This window comes from Jaculus jaculus, chromosome 5 (assembly GCF_020740685.1).
Source record: "Jaculus jaculus isolate mJacJac1 chromosome 5, mJacJac1.mat.Y.cur, whole genome shotgun sequence".
Taxonomy (NCBI): Eukaryota; Metazoa; Chordata; class Mammalia; order Rodentia; family Dipodidae; genus Jaculus; species Jaculus jaculus.
The window spans coordinates 33,520,350-33,542,980 of record NC_059106.1 but is presented as its reverse complement, the minus strand read 5'-3'; the positions used below and the strand labels follow the sequence as shown (position 1 = coordinate 33,542,980).

Sequence of the window (22,631 nt, the reverse complement as noted above, 5' to 3'; positions counted from 1 at the left end):
TTTCCCTAGATGGCAGCATGCACGCAGCTCTTACCTGGGCCTGTGCACACAGGCTGCCCAGGGAGCAACCAAGGAAGAGATCAGAACAAGGTGCAGTGATCTCAGCTGTGCCTCACAGAGTGCAGCATACACGGATGCTTTGTTCCTTCCTCTGACAGCAGTCTGAGAATGCGTCCCAACTCTTTACTTACTGCCTTTTATAAGTAATCAGATTTGATTCTCGAACATATGAAACAGAAAATATACAACATCAGCCATTCAAGTGACAAAAAGAAATTTCAACACACATGCGCATGTACACACATACTCATATACTCAGAGACACACCCACATACAGCCTAGAACTTTTAGCTTTAAATACAGTTAAAAACAAAAGTTGGCTCAATTAGCAACCCAGTGACTGTTGGAAACATCTTAACAATGTCTCAGAGATGAAAAGAGCATAAAACAGAAGGAGAAAAAGCAGGAAAGTAAAACGATGTCTGCAGTCACAATGAATCAAAGCCCAGAAGGAGGTCTGCAAATCAGCAGGTTCTGATGAAATATTAAGGTAAGTGATTATTGATGAAAAATGAATAAGACTTTGATTTCAGCAACCTTTAAATCACACCTAGCTAATTAAAACAACCCAAACACATTCATTTAGTCCTTGACAGGCGTTTAGCCTGCCCTGGGTCTAATGAGAGCTTGCACATAGGCAGTTGAACCCACGGGAACGGACAAAGGGTACCTGCAAAAGAAAGCGTAGCCCCTTTCTACACCTTACATATCAATTCCTAGTTGGAAATTGAAGAAAAATCCTTCCTCTTTACCATAAAGAGAATCTCAGTGATTGCTTATGATGCTTTTATTAATACAACTTTATTTTAATTATCATATAAAATCAACAAAAGACATGACTAATACTAATACCATGCAAATCTATGACACTCTTTATTTAGTTACATTCCACAGTAATTAAAAACTGCCCAGCGTTCCAGGCAGGAAGCACTGCACCTTCTGGAAGGGTGAGTCTTGTGTGCAGGTAATATCTTACGCTGAGGAGAGGCAGACCCAGGCCAGCCTGCACCTTCACCAGCATCTTTCTAATGTCATAGCCTTTGTGCCTTTGAGTCCCCCTTTTTTGAAGTTAATTTCAGGCTGGGGTTAAATACTATGCCAAATAACAGCAGTATACATTGCTTCCAAATCTTCTTTAACCACTGAGCCATCTCTCCAGCCCCTATGTTATTTTCTTAATGTGCATGAACATTTATGAATGGTAAAGTGCTGAGATTTGGTGAATAAAACAGACAAGATTCACCCAGTGATAAAATAATGAAAACATGTTGCATGCCATGTCACAGTATCATAGCCCTAGCAGAAAAAATAAATCAGAGAAGATGGACAGTGAGAGAACATAAAGAAGGAGGGAAAGATGCAACTTTAAGCTACTTGCATTTTCTGAGGGTGGCCATACCTGCCCTCCCCTTGCTGTGTTGCGGTGGGGACACAGCTGCCTTCTCACAGGCAGCTGAGCTTCTGAGAAAGTGGCATTCCACATCCAAGCACCTGCAGCTCCCTCTTTCCCAAAGGATGAGCTCGTGTGACCTCCAGAATTTACAATGCCAACCAGCTTGTCACCAAGCCTTACCTTCCTCTCTGCCTGATTACCTCTCCAGCTGCCCACATGCCCCATGAGCCAGGACTTCTTTCTGGTCTGGCTTCTTGCTTGAAATCCTCTACTACTCACTTGCCCTGCTCATGGGGTGGCCATGGGCAAGTCCAGGTAGAGTCCAGAAAGGGCCAAGAAGGACATGAGTGCTGAGAAAACATGTTGCTGGGCTCCATATGCTGGTGTCTCAGGAGCTGAGGAGGTGGTAGGGCCTGGCTTCTAGCAAGTCAGCTCTGGGTCTTCTCACAAAAGCACGGCTGATTTCTATTGCCTACAGAAAGCAGCACTGTTAAGTTTACCATTTCTGCTCTGCACTGAAAGTCCCCTGACCTTTAAATATTTTCAAGAATATATTAATATTATAATATATTAATATATATAAATATATAATATACATATATTTCAAGAATATATATGACATCAGAGTGATGCTGTAGTGCAATAGCTATAAAGAAAGTTCCAGTAAACAACAAACTATCTGCCTTTCTGAAACACCAAGTCACATACAGGGTCAGTTATAAGCAGGTTATAGCAGCAGGTTGATGTCCTAACTGTCCATCATTAAGGGTAATACTGCTCTCAGATCTAGTCTTCTAGCTCTAAAATAATCCGGATGGGTTGTGGAGAAGGCTCAGCTGATAAAGTGGTTGCCACACAAGTACCTGCGTTCAGATCCCCACCACCTATGCCTATAATCCCAGCACTAGGGAGGCAGAGACAGGAGGATTCCTAGGGTTTGCTGGCCAGCTAGTATAGCTGAATCGAGTAAGCTGTAGGTTCAAGTGAGAGATCCTGTCTCAAAAAATAAATAAATGAAAGGTGGAAATTAACTGAGGGGAGCACTTGATGTCAACCTCTGGCCTCCACACGCACACGCACACGCACACACACACATGGAGAGGGAGAGAGAGATAAGTAAATAAATAAAAGCTATGAAGCTCAGATTAAACAAGGCCCAGTGAAAGACAAGTAGTTCCTTAAAGGAAACAGGAGAAGAATGTTTTAGGTTTGTTTATCGAGGAGGGATTTACGGAACTTTTAGATGCGAGGAAAATTCCTTAGGAATGTTGTTAGAGGGACAAGTTCAATAAGACCCTGGTCTTGTGAAATCTGAAGTTGTTCAGCAGGTGACCCATAGGTTCTGGAGCCATTCAGGGTCCTTAGCTCTGTGTCCCCTAAAACCTCAGCATAGTCCAACAACACACTGTATGTCCTAGCTATGAATGACAACAACCATTTCCTCAGATTTTTTATTTTGAAGTTTTTATTAGCCTCCATGCATATACACAATATATCATAATCATAATACCTTCCCATGGCCCTCCCATTTCCACTTCCACTGTCTCCCTTCCACACACTTCTATGCAGCACATGTTTTGTTTTGAAGAAATGTAGAGTGATAGAAAGAATTTGGCTCTGAGTATAGATATATGCTTCATTTTAAAATTGTGGGTTGATTAATATCTACCAAGTAGGGCGATCCCAAAAATCTAACTGACATATGTGCAGGATGTGACAAATAACAGGCATTGCTAATTTTCAAAGTGAAAATGTATTACGTTAGAGATGGCTCCATTTTCACAGGTCTACCTTGGAGCTGATGCAGGGGTCACACTCCCCACCCTCAGCTAGGACATACAATGCTGAAGCCCTCAACATCTCAATGCTACCCTCCTGTACCTGGTGCATCTCTTCATGGCTGGTGCAATGTTGCCATCCTGGATATCTCAAAGCCCCACCTGCCTGCAGGCTCGGGATGGCATGAACTGTTGGTGGCTGAAATCCCACAAGGTTTTCAAAGAACCGTACCACTCATCTGACAAGTCAGAGAAAAGCTATAGCTGTGCCCTGTGAGCTGTTAGGGGCCAAAAGTATCCAGGGATGGTCGCAGCACACTGCTCTCCACATCTAATATTTACCAGATACCGAGGTTTGGATAAACACCACACAAAGACCATGAGTTATAGGACTGGACTGCAACCCATTCTACTGTTAGGTGGTACTGGCACCTTTGAGAGGTGGGTCTAATGCCAGGTGTTCTGGTCCCTAGGGGGGTTGCCTTTGATGGAGATATTAAGAACCTCTCCCCCCATAGCCAAAGGAATGGCAGGACTCCATACAACATCATCCCTCCAGACACAAAATGGCCTGGATATGCATGGCCTCACAGTGCCTGACACTACCTGCATAAGACCATCATAAGAGGAGGAAAAGATCAAGACATCAAAAGTAAAAGAGAGACTGATTGAGATGGGGAGGGGGTATGATGGAGAGTGGAATTTCAAAGGGGTAAGTGGGGGAGGGAGGGTATTACCATGGGCTATTTTTTATAATCATGGAAGTTAATAAAAAAATTAAAAAAGAACCCCCCATACACAGTGCTTTTTTGTTTCTTTCACCCTCCATCATAAGGTGAGTGGTTTAGCTATGTTTCCCATAAGTGGGAGCCCCATGGAGGCTTAAAAATAATAGTTCCCCTGATCATGGACTGATATCTCCCAATATGTGAGATAAATGAGCTTTTTCTCTTCACAAGTTGACCTCAGAGTATCTGTCACAGTCATGGAAAGCTAATATATCAGGAGCAGCTACATCCTGCACAATCTCCAGGTGCCTGTCAGACAAAGCTCGCCCCTTCCCCAATTCAGCCCAGAGCTTCCCCACCGAGGGCACAGCTCAGGCTCACTACCTCCTTCTCAGAGAGCCGGTCTCCAGTCACACAAGTCAACCTTCTCACTTACTGGGCTCATCTCGTTCACATCACCACGCCCTGTGGCCCGCAATGTGACACCAAGTGCCAGGCACTCAGGAGAACAGCAGTTCTTACTCATTTCTGTCCACATCACCTACTTAATTCTTGGCACATGGTTAGGATTGGAAGGGATCTAGGGAACTGCATGGACAGAAGGAAGGTGATAGTGGTGGGTGGGTCAGCTCAAGAACTGTGGTTTGTTCAAAGAGTTTCTACCTTTAATATTTCACAGAGCTTAAACATACAGAATAAAAGAAAATGGAAAAAAAAACATTAGGAATAAGGTATACTTATCTTTAGTTTCTCTTACAATTGGGTTTTGTGTGTGTACCTGTGTGATTTGTGCACATTGTGTGGCTTGCACACCTGTATAGGCTCATGTATTTTCCATGGGCTCACCTGCCACAGGACACAGTCGCTCGCTTGTAGAGGCAGAGCTGAACGCTGGAGTCTTGCTTGCCCCATGGTTCCCATCACTGGTCCACCTGTTTTTGTTTAAGCCGGAATCTCTTACTGACCCCAGAGCTTGCTGATTTTATCATGAGCACAGCAGATTCTTAGGTCCCTGGTCCCTTCTTCCTGACTGGGACTGCAGATGGGTGTGGCCATGCCCAGCTGTGCACATGGGTTCCAGAGATTCAAAGTTGGATGGTCTCCGTCCTCCCGAGGCCCTCACGCTTGCACAGGAAGAGCACGTAACTGCTGCGCCATCTCTCCAGCCCGAAAGTCATCTTTCTAAAGGTTACATTATCGGCTCCTCTTCTCAAGCTTTGCTGCTGCCAAAGACTAATTCACAGAGCGTGAGTCTGAGTTGACACAGGCCCAGGAAGATCCCTGCAGTGAGGAGACTGGCACTCGCGTCTCGTCTCCAGGGCAGTCTGTGGCCCTGTGCGGGGCTGGGGCTGGCGGCCTTCCCCTTCGCTCCGCTCTGCACTCTGGCTCCCTGCATGTGAGCTGGGCCGGGCGAAAGGTCCCTCTTCAGAGGTCACCAACTAAAGGTCGTAAAGAAGCAAGTTCTTGCCATGTTTCTAACATACATTTGTGGTTTGTGGAAAAAAAAGAAGTTAAACAGGAAGAGATGCCAGCCCCACCAAAAGGAATTTCCTTGCACACAATTCTATGGCCTCCAAGTATGTGTGGGGTGTGTGTGTGTGTGTGTGTGTGTGTGTGAGAGAGAGAGAGAGAGAGAGAGAGAGAGAGAGAGAGAGAGAGAGAGAGAACGTGTGCTCACAAAGGTACCACAGCATGCACGTGGAAGTCAGAGGTCAACCTTTCCGCCCTGTTTGAAGCAGGATCTCCTGTGTGCTACCAGACTAGCTGGCTGGTGGACTTCTGGGGTTTCTCCTTGATGTGTGCATGAGTGTTACAGAAACATGCCACTATGTCTGGATTTTTACATGGGTCTGGGCACTGAACTCAGGTCATCATACTTGTGTGGCAAACACTTTATCCACTGAGCCATCTTCCTAGCCTGATCCTTAATTATTATATTTTGGAAATAAATATTTTTGAAATTTACTTATACCTATAGACTCAGTAATATAACCACTTTGCAGACAAGGGGATAAAAATAACAATGAAAGAGGAAACCATACCTAGAAAATTCAGTTTAAAACTATTTGTTATAGCCGGGTGTGGTGGTGCATGCCTTTAATCCCAGCACTTGGGAGGCAGAGGTAGGAGGATTTTTGTGAGTTAAGAGGCCACCCTGAGACTACATAGTGAGCTGGGCTAGAGTGAGACTCTACCTTGAAACCAACCAAACAACTTTGATATATAAAAATGTATACTTCTGGGCTGGAGAGATGGCTTAGCGGTTAAGTGCTTGCCTGTGAAGCCTAAGGACCCCGGTTCAAGGCTTGGTTCCCCAGGTCCCACGTTAGCCAGATGCATAAGGGGGTGCACGCGTCTGGAGTTCGTTTGCAGAGGCTGGAAGCCCTGGTGTGCCCATTCTCTCTCTCTCCCTCTATCTGTCTTTCTCTCTGTGTCTGTCACTCTCAAATAAATTTTAAAAAAATGTATACTTCTGTACATTTGACTAACATTAAAATTAACTCATCCTAACATTTGAGTCCATTTTATGTGATTCTACATACATCTTCATGTAAGTTTTGTATACCCATGTAGTACATGAATAATCTATTTTCTGTCCTACAACAAACTAGAAAGTCCATATGCTTTCATATTTCTATATAAATGTGTAGATGAGAAGAACTAAGAATATACCAAATATTTCCTTGTTTAGAAAAGAGAACAGGGCTGGAGAGATGGCTTAGCAATTAAGCACTTGCCTGTGAAGCCTAAGGACCCCAGTTCGAGGCTCGATTCCCCAGGACCTATGTTAGCCAGATGCACAAGGGGGCACACGTGTCTAGAGTTCGTTTGCAGTGGCTGGAGGCCCTGGCGAGCCCATTCTCTCTCTCTCTCTCTCTCTCTCTCTCTCTCTGTCTGTCTGCCTCTTTCTCTCTCTATCTGTTGCTCTCAAATAAATAAATAAAAATAATCAAAAAAATAAAAAAACAAGTATTTTTAAAAATCAACTATTGTTTTCCCCTAGATACACAAAATCAACCAGTGAGGAAAATAAAGAAGAAGGAAGGGAGGGAAAAATACAGAATAATCAAATATCCACACCATGAACTTCGGGTGCCCAAGGAAAAGCTCTAGAACATCTGGAAAGTTAATTTAAAAATGGATTGTGGATTCAGGGTGTGATAAAGTCTCCCAAGAAGTTGAAAATGCATCTCACAACAGGGCTCCACATAAATCCTCATGAATTTATATTAATAGTACACTGATATTCCATCTGTATGCAGGAGCAAGAAGAAAATAACGCCAGCCCAAGATCACTAAATACCAGTAAGATTGGCACTTGAAGCAGTGAGTTTGGATTGTGGAAGGGACAAGGAAACCCCATGGCTTGACTGAAAGGAAGAGATGACTTATTGTGTCAAACCACATGGAAAGCAGGATCTCAACGCTTCTGTTAGACACTAAAATCACACAAAATGGCACATGCTCAAGGAGATTTTGGCCACAGCCACAAAACCAGCTCATCATGAAAGACCCCCAAGTTCAGGGCTCTGTGATGAGAAAGACATTAAAACTAAAATGAATGCACTCAGCTGGAGGCTATTTACTGATAACTACCAAAGTCCAAAGGAGTGTCATTTAGCCCCATATTTCTGCAGAATATTTAAGCCTTCCCTAAGGCTGAAATAAACATATAAGTAGACAATCCCCATTACACATTACTTCTACAAACAAATTGTGGTTTCGGGCAATGTTAATCAACAAAAAGAATTAAGCAAGAAGTCTTTAAAATTAGCCATGACCTTATTTATGGCTTCATTACTTCCAAGATTTCTTTTGTTGAGTTGTTTGTGTCACCTCAGCCTTTAATTTCATTGCCACATCTCTATCAATATTATATCCACCTAATGAATAGAGTTGGCTTGCTCTTCCTCACCAAAACTGAACACTTTCAGAACACAGAATACCAAAAAGCCACTTAGCCTCGGCATGTACTTGGTGCAGTTGAGCTCTGTTTCCCACAGACGCACCAGCAGAGAGGGGGAGGGGAGCCGGGACGAGCCCGTGCGAAGCAACTGGAGAGGAGCCCGGATGAGGAGCGTGGGAGCACACAGCCTGGGCTGAAGATTACAAGCCACAGAAAAATTTCAAGCCAGGGTCCCATTTTATTTTGGTCTCAAATCCCCAGGTATTGGGAGAAACAGGGATTTGTGGAGAATAAGACTCGAGAGAGAAGAGGAGGATGGAGACGCCTGTGGAACCCAGGACCGTGCTGCGGGAGGGAGGAGCGGCCGAGAGCGGCTCAACACCCCAAACCCGCGGGGCCTTCAGCCCCCAAGACCCTGGCTCCAGAGCAGGGCAGGGGTGAGGGCAACCGCTGAGAGTCATTTCAGGGTCAAAAGTGACACATGCTATGTAGATAAGTTGACAGACACAGGAAGTGTGTGGTAAAACACAGGAAATGTGCGGAGACATGTGTGCGGAGAGACATAGGAAGGAGACATTTCTGTGTGAGGTGCGAAGGAGCCCTGGGCTTAGAAATGGGATGATGGGGGAGGACAGATCAGCACTGCAGTGACAGGTGCAATTTTGATTAAGACCAATAAAGGAATTAGCAGTGGTCATCACTATTTCCCTAGGGAACTCAAAATTCAGGCAAAATGTACTTAAGGTTATGGTCAGAAAGATAAAAGAAGCCGGGCATGGTGGTACTTGCCTTTAATCCCAGCACTAGGGAGGCTGAGGTAGGGGGATTGCCATGAGTTCGAGGCCACCCTGAGACTACATGGTGAATTCCAGGTCAGTTGTGAGACCCTACCTCAAAAAACCCAAAAAATTAAAAATGAATAAATGAATAAATAAAAAGAAGATAGATAAAAGAAAGCAGTAAAAGTAAAAAAGAGAACAGAGTTCCAGAAACGACATGGCATAAGTATAGTAGAGTGGGATGAAAGGTTTTCTGGACCCGGAACTCAGGAGGTTGTTAGGAAACTGACAACACCATGGGCATCATGACCACTTGTGTCTGAAGAGGTCACAACTTCATCATGACAGCTGAGACAGGCAAGGTCTCAAATGGAGTCATCCATGCGAAGCCAAGGCGGTGTGGAGCTATGATTCTCCAGAGCTCCTGAGCAAGTCTGTTTCCTTGTCCTGTCTGGCTTCTACCAACCTTCTGCCCCTCTGGCATGTGGTCCCTTTCTCTGTCTTGAGTCAGGACTCCAGCATCTTCCAACCCTGTGTCTCTGGCTCCCTCTTTCACTTGTGATCATATTAAGTCCATCTATAATCCCCACTCTCCCTATTTGGTAGCACATCCACTGGTTCCAGAGACATGCATGTGCACATCTTAGCAGGAATAGGCTGAGCACATGGCATGAATGAGCTGGGGACACGAAGACAGCAGTAGGACTGGAGAGATGGCTTAGCAGTAAGGTGCTTGCCTGCAAAGCCTAAGGACCCAGGTTCAATTCCCCAGTACCCAGGTAAGCCAGATGCACTAGGTGGCACATGCATCTGCAATTTATTTGCAGGAGCTAGAGGCCCTGGTATGCTCATTCTCTCTCTCTATCTCTCTCTCTCTCTCTCTCTGAAAGGAAGGGAAGGGAAGGGAAGGGAAGGGAAGGGAAGGGAAGGGAAGGGAAGGGAAGGGAAGGGAAGGGAAGGGAAGGGAAGGGAAGGGAAGGGAAGGGAAGGGAAGGGAAGGGAAGGCCCAGTGCAGTGGCACATGCCTTTAATCCCAGCACTAGGGAGGCAGAGGTAGGAGGATCGCAGTGAGTTTGAGGCCACCCTGGGCTAGAGAGTGAGACCCTGCCTCAAACCTAGATCACTTTTTCAAGAAGCCTATGTTAGAAGAGACAACTAGATGGTAAAAGAGACTCATTTTGCAGTGGAGGGGTTTAGGACCCCAAGCCTGTTCTCAGAGCTGCCTGGGAAGGAGGGCCGCTCACCTTAAGCAAGAGAAGAGTGGGCACAGCTGACACAGGTGCTCTCCATGCTGCGGTGAGGGGCATGTGCAAGGAGTGATGGGCGAGGAAGGAACATTTGCTGAAGTGAGTAGTGAACAAGGATGGTCAAGGTCAGAAGTGGCCAGATGGCAGCGGGCACCCAGATTAGATGGAGTTCAGAGGTATGCAATGGCACCAACTTGCTAAGCTCACAGATGGTGAGACTGACCACCTTACACATTACTCTCTCACATTTCAAGAAGAGCAGAGATAAATAATAAGTGAATGGAAGTAAAGTTGTATTTGACTTTTTGAATACCAAATTCAATTTTGTTATATGACCCAACATTTTTTAAAGGGCATGTGTTTAATAACTGCCTATATCTAAGAAAATTAGTTTTGTTCTATGTTTGCCAGACTTCCTTTTGACACAACAGGACTCCAGTTTTTAATGCGGGAAAAACAAGTTCACAAAGGTCTTTTCTTTGAAAATTGGCATTTTCTCTTTTGTGGTAAAATGCATGCAAAAAGCATATGATTATGGTATTTATGCTTCCATTAAGGTGTCCTAGGCAAGCTCATGGAGTCTAGCCTACTATTTTCCTGCTATTTAGATTTGTAGCAGCACAGTTTCTATTTTATTTCAATTATATTCGAGGACAATGCACTCTTGGTGGCAAATGATTACATGGTGACAGTCAGCAAATGTCCATTAGTGCTGTCGTTCTGTGGACTTTTTTAACTACACATTCTAGTATCTGAATGTGAAAATATAAATTGCTTGGTGTCTTCAAGTATATAAAAAAGATTACTAACCAGGATTTCATCATGCCTTTGTTAGACTGCAAGTCACTCAAAGCTTCCTCAATTGGAATTGTACCACTTGCAGGTAAAGAAACTTGTTGTCAAGAAACACTGGCTAGAGTTTGGGAATTCTATCCCACCCAAAAGATGGTCACTTGCACAATGATTTCACTGTTTCAGGTGGGCAATGAACAAAGATAAGCTATGTCCAATGAAAATTATAAAATATTTCACAGCCTGTCTGAGAACAGACCATTCTTTATAGACTGGCTCAGCTGGAGTTCCATTTTTCTGGCAGTCCTCAGCCAGAATGGAATAATCAAAAGCCCAAGATCAGGGGTCCTGTGACAGGTACATATATCACAGAAGAAGCTCTCTGAGTTGTTTTTATACATGCTAAAATTTGAAAACTGGTATACATTACAGGGGAAGTGGCAGATAAAAGATGAATGTTGCTCTCACTGCCAGCCTGAGAACCTCCCCCAGGCAGACGATGGCAGACACTGAGGAGACTCAGAACTATAACACCCCCTTCTAGGCTCAGGGAAGGTTGTAGAAGAGTGAGCGGAAAGAATGTAATAGCCACAGGGTGGAAGGGTGCACCTCCCCATAGTGACTGACTGGTGCATTTATGACTCCACAGTGATTATTGATAAAACCACTGAAGAGGGTCCTCAGTGGAATGGGTGAGGGAGAGAGGGAAAAGTATAATCTGGACAGAATATGACGAATATGCAATCTGTTTACACCCTAAAGTTCTCAATAAAAAGATCACTTGTTGAGTAAAGAGCTGAAGAAAAGAAGATGAAAACCACTGTTCTAGAACACACGTCTTAGTTAGCTTTCCACCGGAGTAGCAAATTCCTCAGATAATCAGCATGGAGGTTTATTCTGGTTCTTAGTTTTGAAGGTTTCAGTTGGTAATTAATGATCTACCCTGTTGCTCTGGGCTGTGGAGAGGCAGTACCTCATGGTGAGAGTGCAGGGTAGAGCAAAGCAGCTCACCTCAAGGGGGTCGGGAAGGAGGAGGTGGGGAAGAGACCATGGTTACATGATCCTCTTCAAGAACACACTCCCAATGACTTGAGGATGTCATACTGGCCCCCACCTGCTAAAGGTTCCATTACCTCTCAATAATGTCATGGGCTAGGTATCAAGTATTCACCACATGGGATTTTGGGGGACATTCTAGACTCAAATGGACATCCCAGCCCATTAGAGATTCGATTCCCTCTGCTACTACCAGGAGCTAAGCAGATGGAAACAGATAAGGTCTGGGCCATTCAAGATTCCCTTTCCCAAGAAACCTTGATATCTTGGAATGAGGAGGAATTCCATGGAAGTAGAAGATAATTCCTTTATGAATTTGATGAAAGTACAAAGTGAAAATCTCCAAATTCTAGAAGAACAGGTTGAACTGCCTGAGGATCCATTTCCACACCACCCTCGTCTTTGCTCTCAGATGAGCCATGAGCACCCAGCTCTTACTTCAGTGCCTGAACTGTAGGAGCCATTAGGATGCCACGTGCTAACCTCAGCAAGGCCCAAGTCAAGAAGAAACTGTGTGAGCCACACTGCTTAGGAAATGAACTGGCGTCTCCACACTTTCACACCTATGCTAAGTGAAAAGGAATCAAACCCATCTCCAGAGAAGTGATTCCATTTCATTCCTCACTTTTTTTGTGTCCACGCAGGGGACGCATTGCTCTCTTGAGAGTGGGAGCTCATTTCGTAAGTAACAACTGCAGTAGCAAAGAGTGCTTATAATGCTCAGAGACGATCTTTCCAGAGCCTGGTGAGCTAAGTGCCATTGGTACCTGCAGTTTACAGGCGAAGGAGCTGAGGCAGAGTTCACACTGGTCACTGTGGAAGAGCTGGCTCCATAGTTCAAGTTCACGACCCCCAACTACCTCCAACTTTATGGCAGAGTCGTTCCTGGTTGTGGGAGTCCTCAGGGGACACATTAGCAGCTCAATGGAACATCTGCTAGCAGACGTTTGCTGGGTAATATGCTTTGAACTTAAAGGCAACAGAGAATTCTGCCTAGTACTTAGTTTCATCAAATGTTAAAGTTATTTGACCAAGGAAGAGTTCTCCAATGTGTTGGCAATTTTGATCAAAAGGTGATATTTCCAGGCTGGAGAGATGGCTTAGCAGTTAAGGAGCTTGCCTGTGAAGTCTAAGGACTCAGGTCCATTTCCCCAGTACGTGTGTAAGCCTGATGCACAAGGTGGCACATGTGTCTTGACCTGTGTGAACTAGAGGCCCTTGGGCACCCATATCCCCCCATCTCCAAATACAAAAGTATTTTTAAAATGGTGATGTTTCCCTTTGGGATCCTCTATGACACAATTCCTTTACAGCCTGGTGGTTGCAACTTGAGCCAGGAGGGTCACTTCTTATAGGTAGCAGGTGTCCAGGTGGACAAGCCAGGAACAAAAAAGCCAATGCTCACCCCCAGCAGCTTCCATGTGACCTTCACCTTCAGTGGTATTAGGTAAACCCCACCTGGAACTGTGCATCCAGCATCCAGGCAGAGAGAAGGGAAACCATCAAAGTGCAAAAGCTAAGCAGCCCATTTTTTTATTATTATTATTCTGAGGTGATTATGGAGTTGGAAATGGGCCTCACAATGCCAGGGAAACAATCTACCAATGGGCAACACCTCCAACCCATCCTCACACAAATCAGGACAGAACTAGCTTTGTGGGAAATCCTATCTGTCCACCTGTTTCTAACTTTTATCAGTTGGAACTTTGACACATGATGAACTCTTACTACAGGGAGATGGGGAAGTTCAAATGTTAAGACAAGTACTTATGAGCCTAGGCAGAACAGGGATTCATTCTGGGTAGACAACTGACAATATCTTCCAGAGCATGGGGAAGGATGGAAACGTGGTTTACACTGTATCTGCTGTGAGGTTTGCCCATCAGCTGAGACACACCAAGTAAAGGAAGTGTCCTCCGCTAGGGAAACCTAGGGGCATGAACCACCAATCATGCCTAAGTCTTTAAGGGATATAAATAATAAATAAGCACACCACCATTTCAGTGAGTTTAAGCCCAATTATTCATATAAAACACAGATTAGGGTCAGCTTACTATTCGTATCTACTCAATATGAAAAATCAATGTTACCAAGAACACTGATAAATAATCATAACAATGGCAAGATATACTCAGCTACTTGTTCATTACACAGGAATAAAAATATTTCTAGACATAGTTTGATGCTTCTTATAAAATGGCACTTTAGATATATGATATGTGGCATTGAGAACACATCCCCCATTGTGACATGAAGTTTACGTGCACATATCTGACTTTATAAGATCCATCAAAATGATTAAGCAATGAAAACTGACAGGATGCTTCATTTACTGAACCAAGGAAATCTAAGAAAAGGTGAAGGCCGTACCTCAGATCACCAGCACTGCCCACACTCCCACAAAAGAAGAAAATTTGAATAGTAAAGTTCAACAGACTACGACAAATTTTGGTGACATTTAGTAAGTTGACAGGAATTTGTATATTATTCATAGTGGAAACTCCTCTCCAAGGAGGTTCCAGTTTTATATTTCCATTCGAATGATTTTTTTAAGGAAAGCATGGACACAGTCAAGGTCACCTGACTGGTGTGTTATTTGACTGTCTGAAGTTAAGTTTACAAATGTGAAAGAGCCAAGGAATTTAATGACAATAGAAGTAAGCTTGATGAGGGTCACAGTGAGGCACTGATATGGTAGGCAAGCATGAGATTTCAAAAGAATTTCAGGGTCCAAAGAAAAGGGATGAGGGGCTGGAGTCAGCCGCCAGCTCACAGAACTATGGAAGCAATCTCAGACATGTCTGGCTGACTGGGCTGACAGGCAGACACCCACACATTTAACTTGTCTACTGGTCTCATCACAATTTGAACATCAAAAGGAAATGATAAAAAAAGAAGTTGGCCACATTAAATTAATACTGCTCACAGGAGTGCAGTGGTTTTGTCATTTTATTTGCATTTAGTTTTGTTTGGTTGTGTTACTTGTACAATGGTTAAACACAGAGGTTCATCCTATCCCATCATTGCATAATGTTGTAATCAAAACAATTTAAGGTAGTTTCACAGCGCCAAGAGAGTGTCTTTCCTTTTAAAAAGTTCCATGGAACACAAGTCTGAGGAACTCTTTACTTCAACTTTCTCTACAATCAGAAAAGACAATGGAGTGCTCAGAGCTAAATGAGACATCTTTATCATATGCCCTTCAAGACCCAGGGAACACTGCAAGAGGGGGCAGAAAGATGTAAGAATGAGAGGATGAGGAGGAATGCTTTGGGACACTGTCTTCTGGACATAAAATACCATTACATGATGGTCACACAGAAGCTGTGCTACTTCCACAAGACCTTCACAAAATTCGGATCACCAACACTTCAACAAGGATGATGGGGGGGGGGGGGCAATAAGATAGAAGAGGGTCTAGTTGGAAAGAGGTTCTTCAGTGAAACGGTGAGCGGGGGAGGGGACAAAAAAGGTCATGGGAGGGGATTATGAACAAATTGTAATAATGAATTATGCTCATGTATGAAAACTGTCAATGATTTTTTTAATCCTAAAGAAAACAACAACACAGCAAGCAAATCACATCTGTCCCATCTGGGGATAGGTAGGCAAAGGCAAGAATTCCCACTTTTTAGATTAGTGGTATCGAAGACTTCTCTGCAAAAGTAACAACAGAGCACCTAATCTTACATTTCTGCAATTCGCCCTCCTACGTAAATGATAAGGACTGAGCAGAGGGTTGGAAGAACACAATGTCAAAGGTGTGATTCCTAGACACTTTCTTCTTGGTGTGACTTGTCAAAATGGCCAGGTTCACCTACAGGAAGTTTTTCTAAGTGGATTTTCCATGGAAATGAATCAAGAGGCTGCTTCAGATTGGGGTTTGCATGGTAGGGCTGCACCTCATAAGTCCTTTTGTAAATTTGCAGAAATCCTCAGGTGAGATTTAGACTCTTGTGTGACAACCATTTCTGGTGGTCCGGAGCTGGGAGGCCCCTCGGGTGCTAGCTGGGTGTTTGGCACTGTGTACCTGCTACAAACCCATCCACTGTCTTTCAGACTGTCAAACTAGATGTGGAAGGTGGGAGGATGAAGAATGCTTCTATCAACGATCAATAGTACATCAGTCACCTTTTTCCAGTTCTTCCCAAAGTCACTAACTGTTGAGGCCAGTGCTCCTTGTGTCCTTGCCCTCAAGAAAGCACTCTCAAGGCCACACTCAGGGCCTTCAAATACTGTTTTACCTTCTACAAGCAGCTTTTAAACATGGCAGAGACCAAGCAAAAGCTTTTAAAGAAAATGTCACTGTCACCAATAATAACTTCACTCTTTCGAGTACTGACACTTAGTGCACACGCATGTGAGCCTTCTACATGACGGCGAGGGGGGTGGTGAAGCGCGAGTGTTCCACGTCAGCGCGCTCACTCAGCCTTCCCAAGACAACCGCAAACTCTTAGACACAGCAGCAAGGGACGCTCCAAACATCAGAATACTAGCCCAGCCAGCGTTTCATTTTAAAATCTACTTGCTTATGTGCTACTGTGTTTTCTTCCTTTTCGCCATTCCTAAAACATGCTTCTTTCTCATACCCCCAGGAGTACTTGTGGCATTTGCAAACTTTTACTGCAAGTAACTGGAAATCACAGAGTAAAATACGGGCTGTGTGCAGCAAGGATGCTTCTCTTGTCTTGCAAAGGACCTGAAAGTGGAGAGCCTGGCACCTGCAAGAGCAGTGTAAAACCCGAGAACCTGTAAACCATGTAACTTCTTGGGCTTCACCCCCAACCCACCAGGAATGACAATCAGTCACTGATATAAGACCCTCCATCCCACCCCCCGCCACTGCCCGGGGATTGCTGGGCACACTAATGCTTGAGAAACATTGGTTTAAAGTGATGCCATGTATAATTTACAAAGCCCAGCTGCCACAGTGAAGAGCACTGTTTATAACACGATTAGTGTATTGTGTATGACAATACCATGCCCATGTTTGATATAAAAGGAAAGGAGTATTATTTTCTTCACAAGCCAAAGCCCATATGGTGCTTGAATATACAAGGGGGGGGGGGAAATATCCAATAAGATTGCATCAGTTAAAACTTGAGATGCATATATAGGCATTTCAAATAAGTGTATAGCCACTAACATAGAACCATTGATAAGTATACATCAGATACATAGGTAGCCACATAAATTATTTAAAAACTAGACAGTTTTTTTAAAACAGTCAACATTGCATTCCTGTCTGTTATATTGACAAGCATGTCAGACATGGAGCCTGTGGCTCACAGCAACTCATGAGCAGAGTGGCTGTACCTGACTTCTCCTCCACTGAATCTTTTACAATAAAAATTATGCCATCAAAAAGCATAAATCATAATTGGAATGAATGTCTTTGTACTTAATTTTTCCAGGTAAAGCCTCTCCCAGTAAGAAGCGCAAACATAGCTTAACTAGAAGGAGATCCCATTTCAACCTACCTTTGATTTGAGTTATAGACAAAAGTTGAGTCCTCAGATGAGAAGACTCAGGGGAGCATTACGAACAATGCCAGAACTGTCAGGAAAGCCATCAAAACTTCTTGCTATTCTTTCCATTAGGCATTGACTTTGTCAATTCAATACTTTTAGCCATAGCAGCTCCTTAAAGCCATTAAACAATCCGCATTTCGGGCTGAGGGGTGATGAACTGTCTACTCCCTTGCCAAGAATGAGCTAAGAGCTGATGTGAAGCAATATCATTACTTGCCGGTACCTACCTGTCCCCAGATGAGGGTTTGGAGCTCCGTGGCTTCTTCACTTGGGCATACAAAGTGTCCATCAGGTGCCCATCTCGTGGGCTCTGGGGTCTGGCGCTAAGAGCCAGGCGGCCTTCGTAGGAAGACATGCCCTCGTACAGCAGCTCCTCCTCACAGCCAAACGTCCGGTGGAAATCTTGGATTTCAGCATAGTCACGCTCTCGAGCCTGGCGCTCCCTGAATTCTCGAGTTTTGGCTTGAATCCTACAATATTGGAACAAAGTTGCAATGAGACAAACTACTCCTTTTGTAACAACTGAATAGAGGAACATTCATCAAGCTATAGAAATACTTTGTTCCATGAAGACAAAGAAGATAAACTATACACGTTCTAGATGAGCAAGGAATGTCATAAAAGTTCAAATCACTTCAGATAACTTATGTTTATGTCAATAAGATATAGATAGTCAGGGCTGGAGAGATAGATGGCTCAGAAGTTAAGGCATTTGTCTTCAAAGTCTAAGGACCTGAGCACAATTCCCCAGTACCCACGTAAATCCAGATACACAAGGTGGCTCACACACCTGGAATTCAATTGCAGTGGCTAGAGGCCCTGATGTGCCTATTCTCTCTATCTGCCTCTTACTCTTTCAAATAAATAAATTATACATATACATATACACACACACACACACACACACACACACATATATACAGACACACACACACACAAAGAAAATGCTCATTGATTAGCTACCACTAAAAATATCTACAACAAGAATAGGTATATTTTTGGCCTTTACTTGGATATTCTCATTGTTTTTAAAGACAAGAAGTGATTTTTTTTTAGTTTTATATATACATATATACTATACACATGCATATCATACATACATACATATAAGATATATATATATACATACATAGACACATACATACATATATATATGCACATTACTCATTATTAAAGCCCACAAACACTAAACATCCTACAAGTATTCAATACACAGCTGACTACAACCTGGCATGAACAACAGGCCAAGAGCTCAGTGACACGGGCTTTAAGCTCATATGGTTCACACTGAACTAGAAATATTGAGCTTCAGGACAAACTGGCATGAATCCAATCCAACCTGAGATATAGCTTGCCCACAATAAAGCTAAAACATACCATATGTGCCCATTTTATGCTTCTGTCACCAAGATGGTTTTAAATTATTTAGGACATGGTCTTCTTTAATTTATATTAATATAATTTATGATTAAAGCACTATCAGTCAAATTTTGATGGAAAGATATTTTTGCTACATACAGATAAGAATGTTTGCCTAAAAGCAGTGAAGCCTTGGCAAGGATGGCCACACAAAGGAGACTCTTATGTGGCAATGGAACTTTGTATAGCTGTTGTGAAAAACAATGTGGCGGTTCCTCAAAACACTAAAAATGTAATTATCATGGGATTCTACAGTACCACTTTTGAGTATACACTCAAGGGAAGTGAAGTCACTGTGTGGAAGAGATACCTGCCTTCCTGTGCTTACTACAGCACTGTCCAAAGTGCCAACATATAGAATCAACCTCAGGTCCAGCAACGGGTGAATTCGTGAAGACAATGGGGTGTGCACATAAATGAGTACTATTCAGCCATGTGAATGCAATTCTGTCAATTTGGACAATATAGATGAGCCTGGAGGGTATAATGCTAAGTGAAATGGGCCAGACACAGGGAGACAAACACTGCATTCTCTCAGAGTTACATGGACTCTCACAGAAGTAGTGAGTTAAACCGCAGTTACCAAAGACCAGGGAGGGGACAGGGTCTGGGAAGGCCGGAGGGCACTAAGTCATAAATGGGACAGAAGAATGGGTTTGGTGTACGATTGTATAGCTAGCAGGAAAGTCTATCTCAAAATGGAAGACTGGATTTTGAATGATAAGTGTTTGAGGACACATGGTAACCACTATAATTTGGTTAATACACATTCACTGAAATATATTATGTCCCATAAATATGTAGAAATATTACGTCCATTGAAAATTGAAAATAAGAAGAAAAAGAATGAAGTCTTATTTCTATAAAGAATGTTTTAGGCTGAGGTCAATGTTTTAGTGGATTTATTCGCCTTTCCTCATATATGTGTGTGTGTGTGTGTGTGTGTGTGTGTGTGTGTGTGTAGTTTTTGAGACAGGGTCTCACTCTAACCCAGGCTGACCTGGAACTCACTATGTAGTCTCAGGGTGGCCTTGAACTCATGACAATCCTCCTCCCTCTGCCTCTCAAATGCTGGGATTAAAGGTGTGTGCCACCACACCTGGTTCTTTCCTCATGTTTGAAGTGAACTTCTGTTAGCATAAATGATACATGTATATATTTTTAAAAGACCAGGAAACATAATCAAAATAGGTGAAGATAGAAAGGAAGGCAAGGCAACGGAAAGAGAACACTATGGCCAACATCCCTCATGAATATAGAAGGAAAATCCCCCCCAAATATTAGTAAACAGAATTCTACAATATATCAAAATAATTATACACCATGACCAAATGAGTTCGTCACAGGAATGAGGCCTAGTTCAGTCTTCAAAATCCAGCCATCGTGATGCTCCATAGAACAAGTGAAAGAAACGCTACATAAGTCTTCCACCAATGGATGCAGAAAAGTATCTGACAAATTCAAACATCATCATGACAGAAAATATAGTAGGACCTCCTAAACTTCATGAAGAGCCTCTCCCCTAGCCCAAACCCCACTGCTTCCGCCACACAAAACCAGGAAGACAGAATGCTTCCCTCAATCAGGAGCAGGGCAGGGACACAGGCTCTCACCACTGTAGCTGCACACAGGGCTGAAAAGAGACATTTCAACAAGCCAGAGCATGGGAATGACACACACAGGTTAGAAAGGAAAAAATAAGTCTTATCTACAGACAGCATGATGGTCTGGCAGAAAAAGCCCCAGGAATGCGCGCAGGCCCGGCAGGAAGGAAAATCCCAAGGAATGAACAGACATGCAAAAGGCAGCTCAGCCAGGTGCAGCACAGAAGATCAGCAGGTAAAGCTCTGTGGAGGGCACAGGCTGTAGCTCAGCGGGGAGGGTGCTTGCCAGCCACGCATGAAGCCCGGGTTCAGTCTCTAGTCCCTCAAAACCTGGAGCGAGTGGTCCACACCCGGAACCTTAGCACTCAGGAGGTCGAGGCAAGAGGATCAATGTCACTGTTAGGCTAGGAGAGTCTGAAGCCAGCCTGGGATACATGAGACCCTATTTCAAAAAACAAAAATAATACCAGTGCAAAACTTCAACTCCGTTTCCATACACAGGCTTCAGTAAGCACATAGACGCTGAAATTAAAAAAGTGCACAGGCCTTGGATTTGATCCCCAGCACCACACATACAAAGTGAGATGCATAATAGTCACAGGGGAAGATGAAAGACAGAGTGTGTGAGGGCAGGAATCGTGTCTCAGGCTGCAAGGCCCTTATGAGAGCACCAATCATTTAGATGGAATAATGTGTGTGTAGGGGGCACCAAGGGGAGCAGAATAAAGTTCCCATAAACTGACAAGTGTGACCAACGGATTGCTCAGAACTGTAAGAACAAGTTGATGGAATAAAACACTTCTTCCAACAAGTGGCACTGGAGCAATAAAACCAAGTGACAAATCCCAGAAATGAACCACACCCAACACAAAAACTAACTTGAAATGGGGCATAAGAGCCTAAAACTATAAAATTTTAGAAACATGGAAGAATATCTTTAGGATTTAGTGCATAGCAAATGGTTTTTAGAATGACACCAAAGCATACCCCATAAGATGTCTTCGCTCAATGTGGTTAACACTAAACACTTCCTCCGTGAAAGCTGTGTAAAAGATGAAAAGACATGTTCAACCCAGGAAAATGCATATATAGATATTTGCAAACCACACATCTGACAAAAGACTCAACTGTGAAATATGAATCTGTTGTGGTTTGAATGTGAAATGTCCCCACAGGCTCATGAGGTTGAGGACTGGGTCCACAGCTGCTGGTGCCATTCGGGATGGTTGTGGAACCTTTAGGGGACGGAGCCCTGCTGGAGGAAGAGGGCTACTGGGGGCGGGCCTGGAGGTTTTAGGGCCTGGTCCTCTGCTGTCCCGACTGCTCTCTGCTTCCTGGCTATATGATGACCAGTCTTTGTGCTCCTGCTGCCTTGACTGCCCTGTCACAGCAACTATCACCTCACAAGGCAAGCCAAAATAACCCTCTCCTTCCTTAAGTTGTTTCTGATTGGGTATTTGTTGACAGCAATGAGAAACTAACTAATACACAATCCATGGATATATGTTGCTGGGCACGGCGGTACACACCTTTAATCCCAGCACTCGGAAGGCAGAGGAGGATCGCCATGAGTTCGAGGCTACCCTGAGACTACACAGTGAATTCCAGGTCAGCCTGAGCTAGGGTGAGACCTGTGGTGGTTTGATTCAGGTGTCCCCCATAAAGTTAGGTGTTTTGAATGCTAGGTTCCCAGCTGATGGGAGACTTGGGAATTAACATCTCAGGGGTGAGCTTTTGGGTGTTATAGCCAGTTTCTCCAAGCCAGTGTTTGGCACACCTTCCTGTTGCCATGGTCCACCTTATATGGGCCAGGGGGTGATGTCCACCCTCTGCTCATGTCATTGTTTCCCCCTGCCATCATGGAATGTCCCCTCGAGCCTATAAGCCAAAAATAAACCTCTTTTTTCCCAGAAGCTGCTCTTGGTTGGGTGATTTCTACCAGCAGTGCGAACTAGACTACAACAAGACCCTACCTCAAAACATCCCCCCCAAAAAGGAAATATGTAAAGCCTCGTACTGAAAGTAGCATACAGATGACAAGCAGGCAAGCTAAATGAAACTTACTATCATCCACCCTAGGGGAAACCAACTGAGGCCACAGTGAGTGATCACTACAAACCTGCCAGATGACTAAAACAAAGAAACAAGAATAAAAAAGGCAAGTGTAGATGAGGGAAACTTCACTCCTCATCGGTGGCTGTTGGATATGTTACATGGTACGGCATTGCACAAACATAGTCCGGTAGCTTCCTACAAAAACAAAAACACCAACAACAAAAATAACCTAAGGAGCTGTGGGAGATGGCTCAGCGGGTAAAGTGCTTGTCGCACAAGCAG

At 43.8% G+C, this 22,631-nt stretch overlaps 1 protein-coding gene across 14 annotated transcripts in view; it reads right to left on the bottom strand.

The window, feature by feature from the left end:
* Positions 1-22,631, bottom strand: part of Pard3 (par-3 family cell polarity regulator) — a 619,141-nt gene that overhangs the window by 139,546 nt on the left and 456,964 nt on the right. For all 14 annotated transcript variants that reach the window (XM_004659771.3, XM_045148688.1, XM_045148686.1 and 11 more), the window contains one exon: positions 17,499-17,741. In XM_004659771.3, coding sequence (XP_004659828.2) covers positions 17,499-17,741 — 243 coding nt within the window. The remainder of the gene's footprint in view (positions 1-17,498; positions 17,742-22,631) is intronic.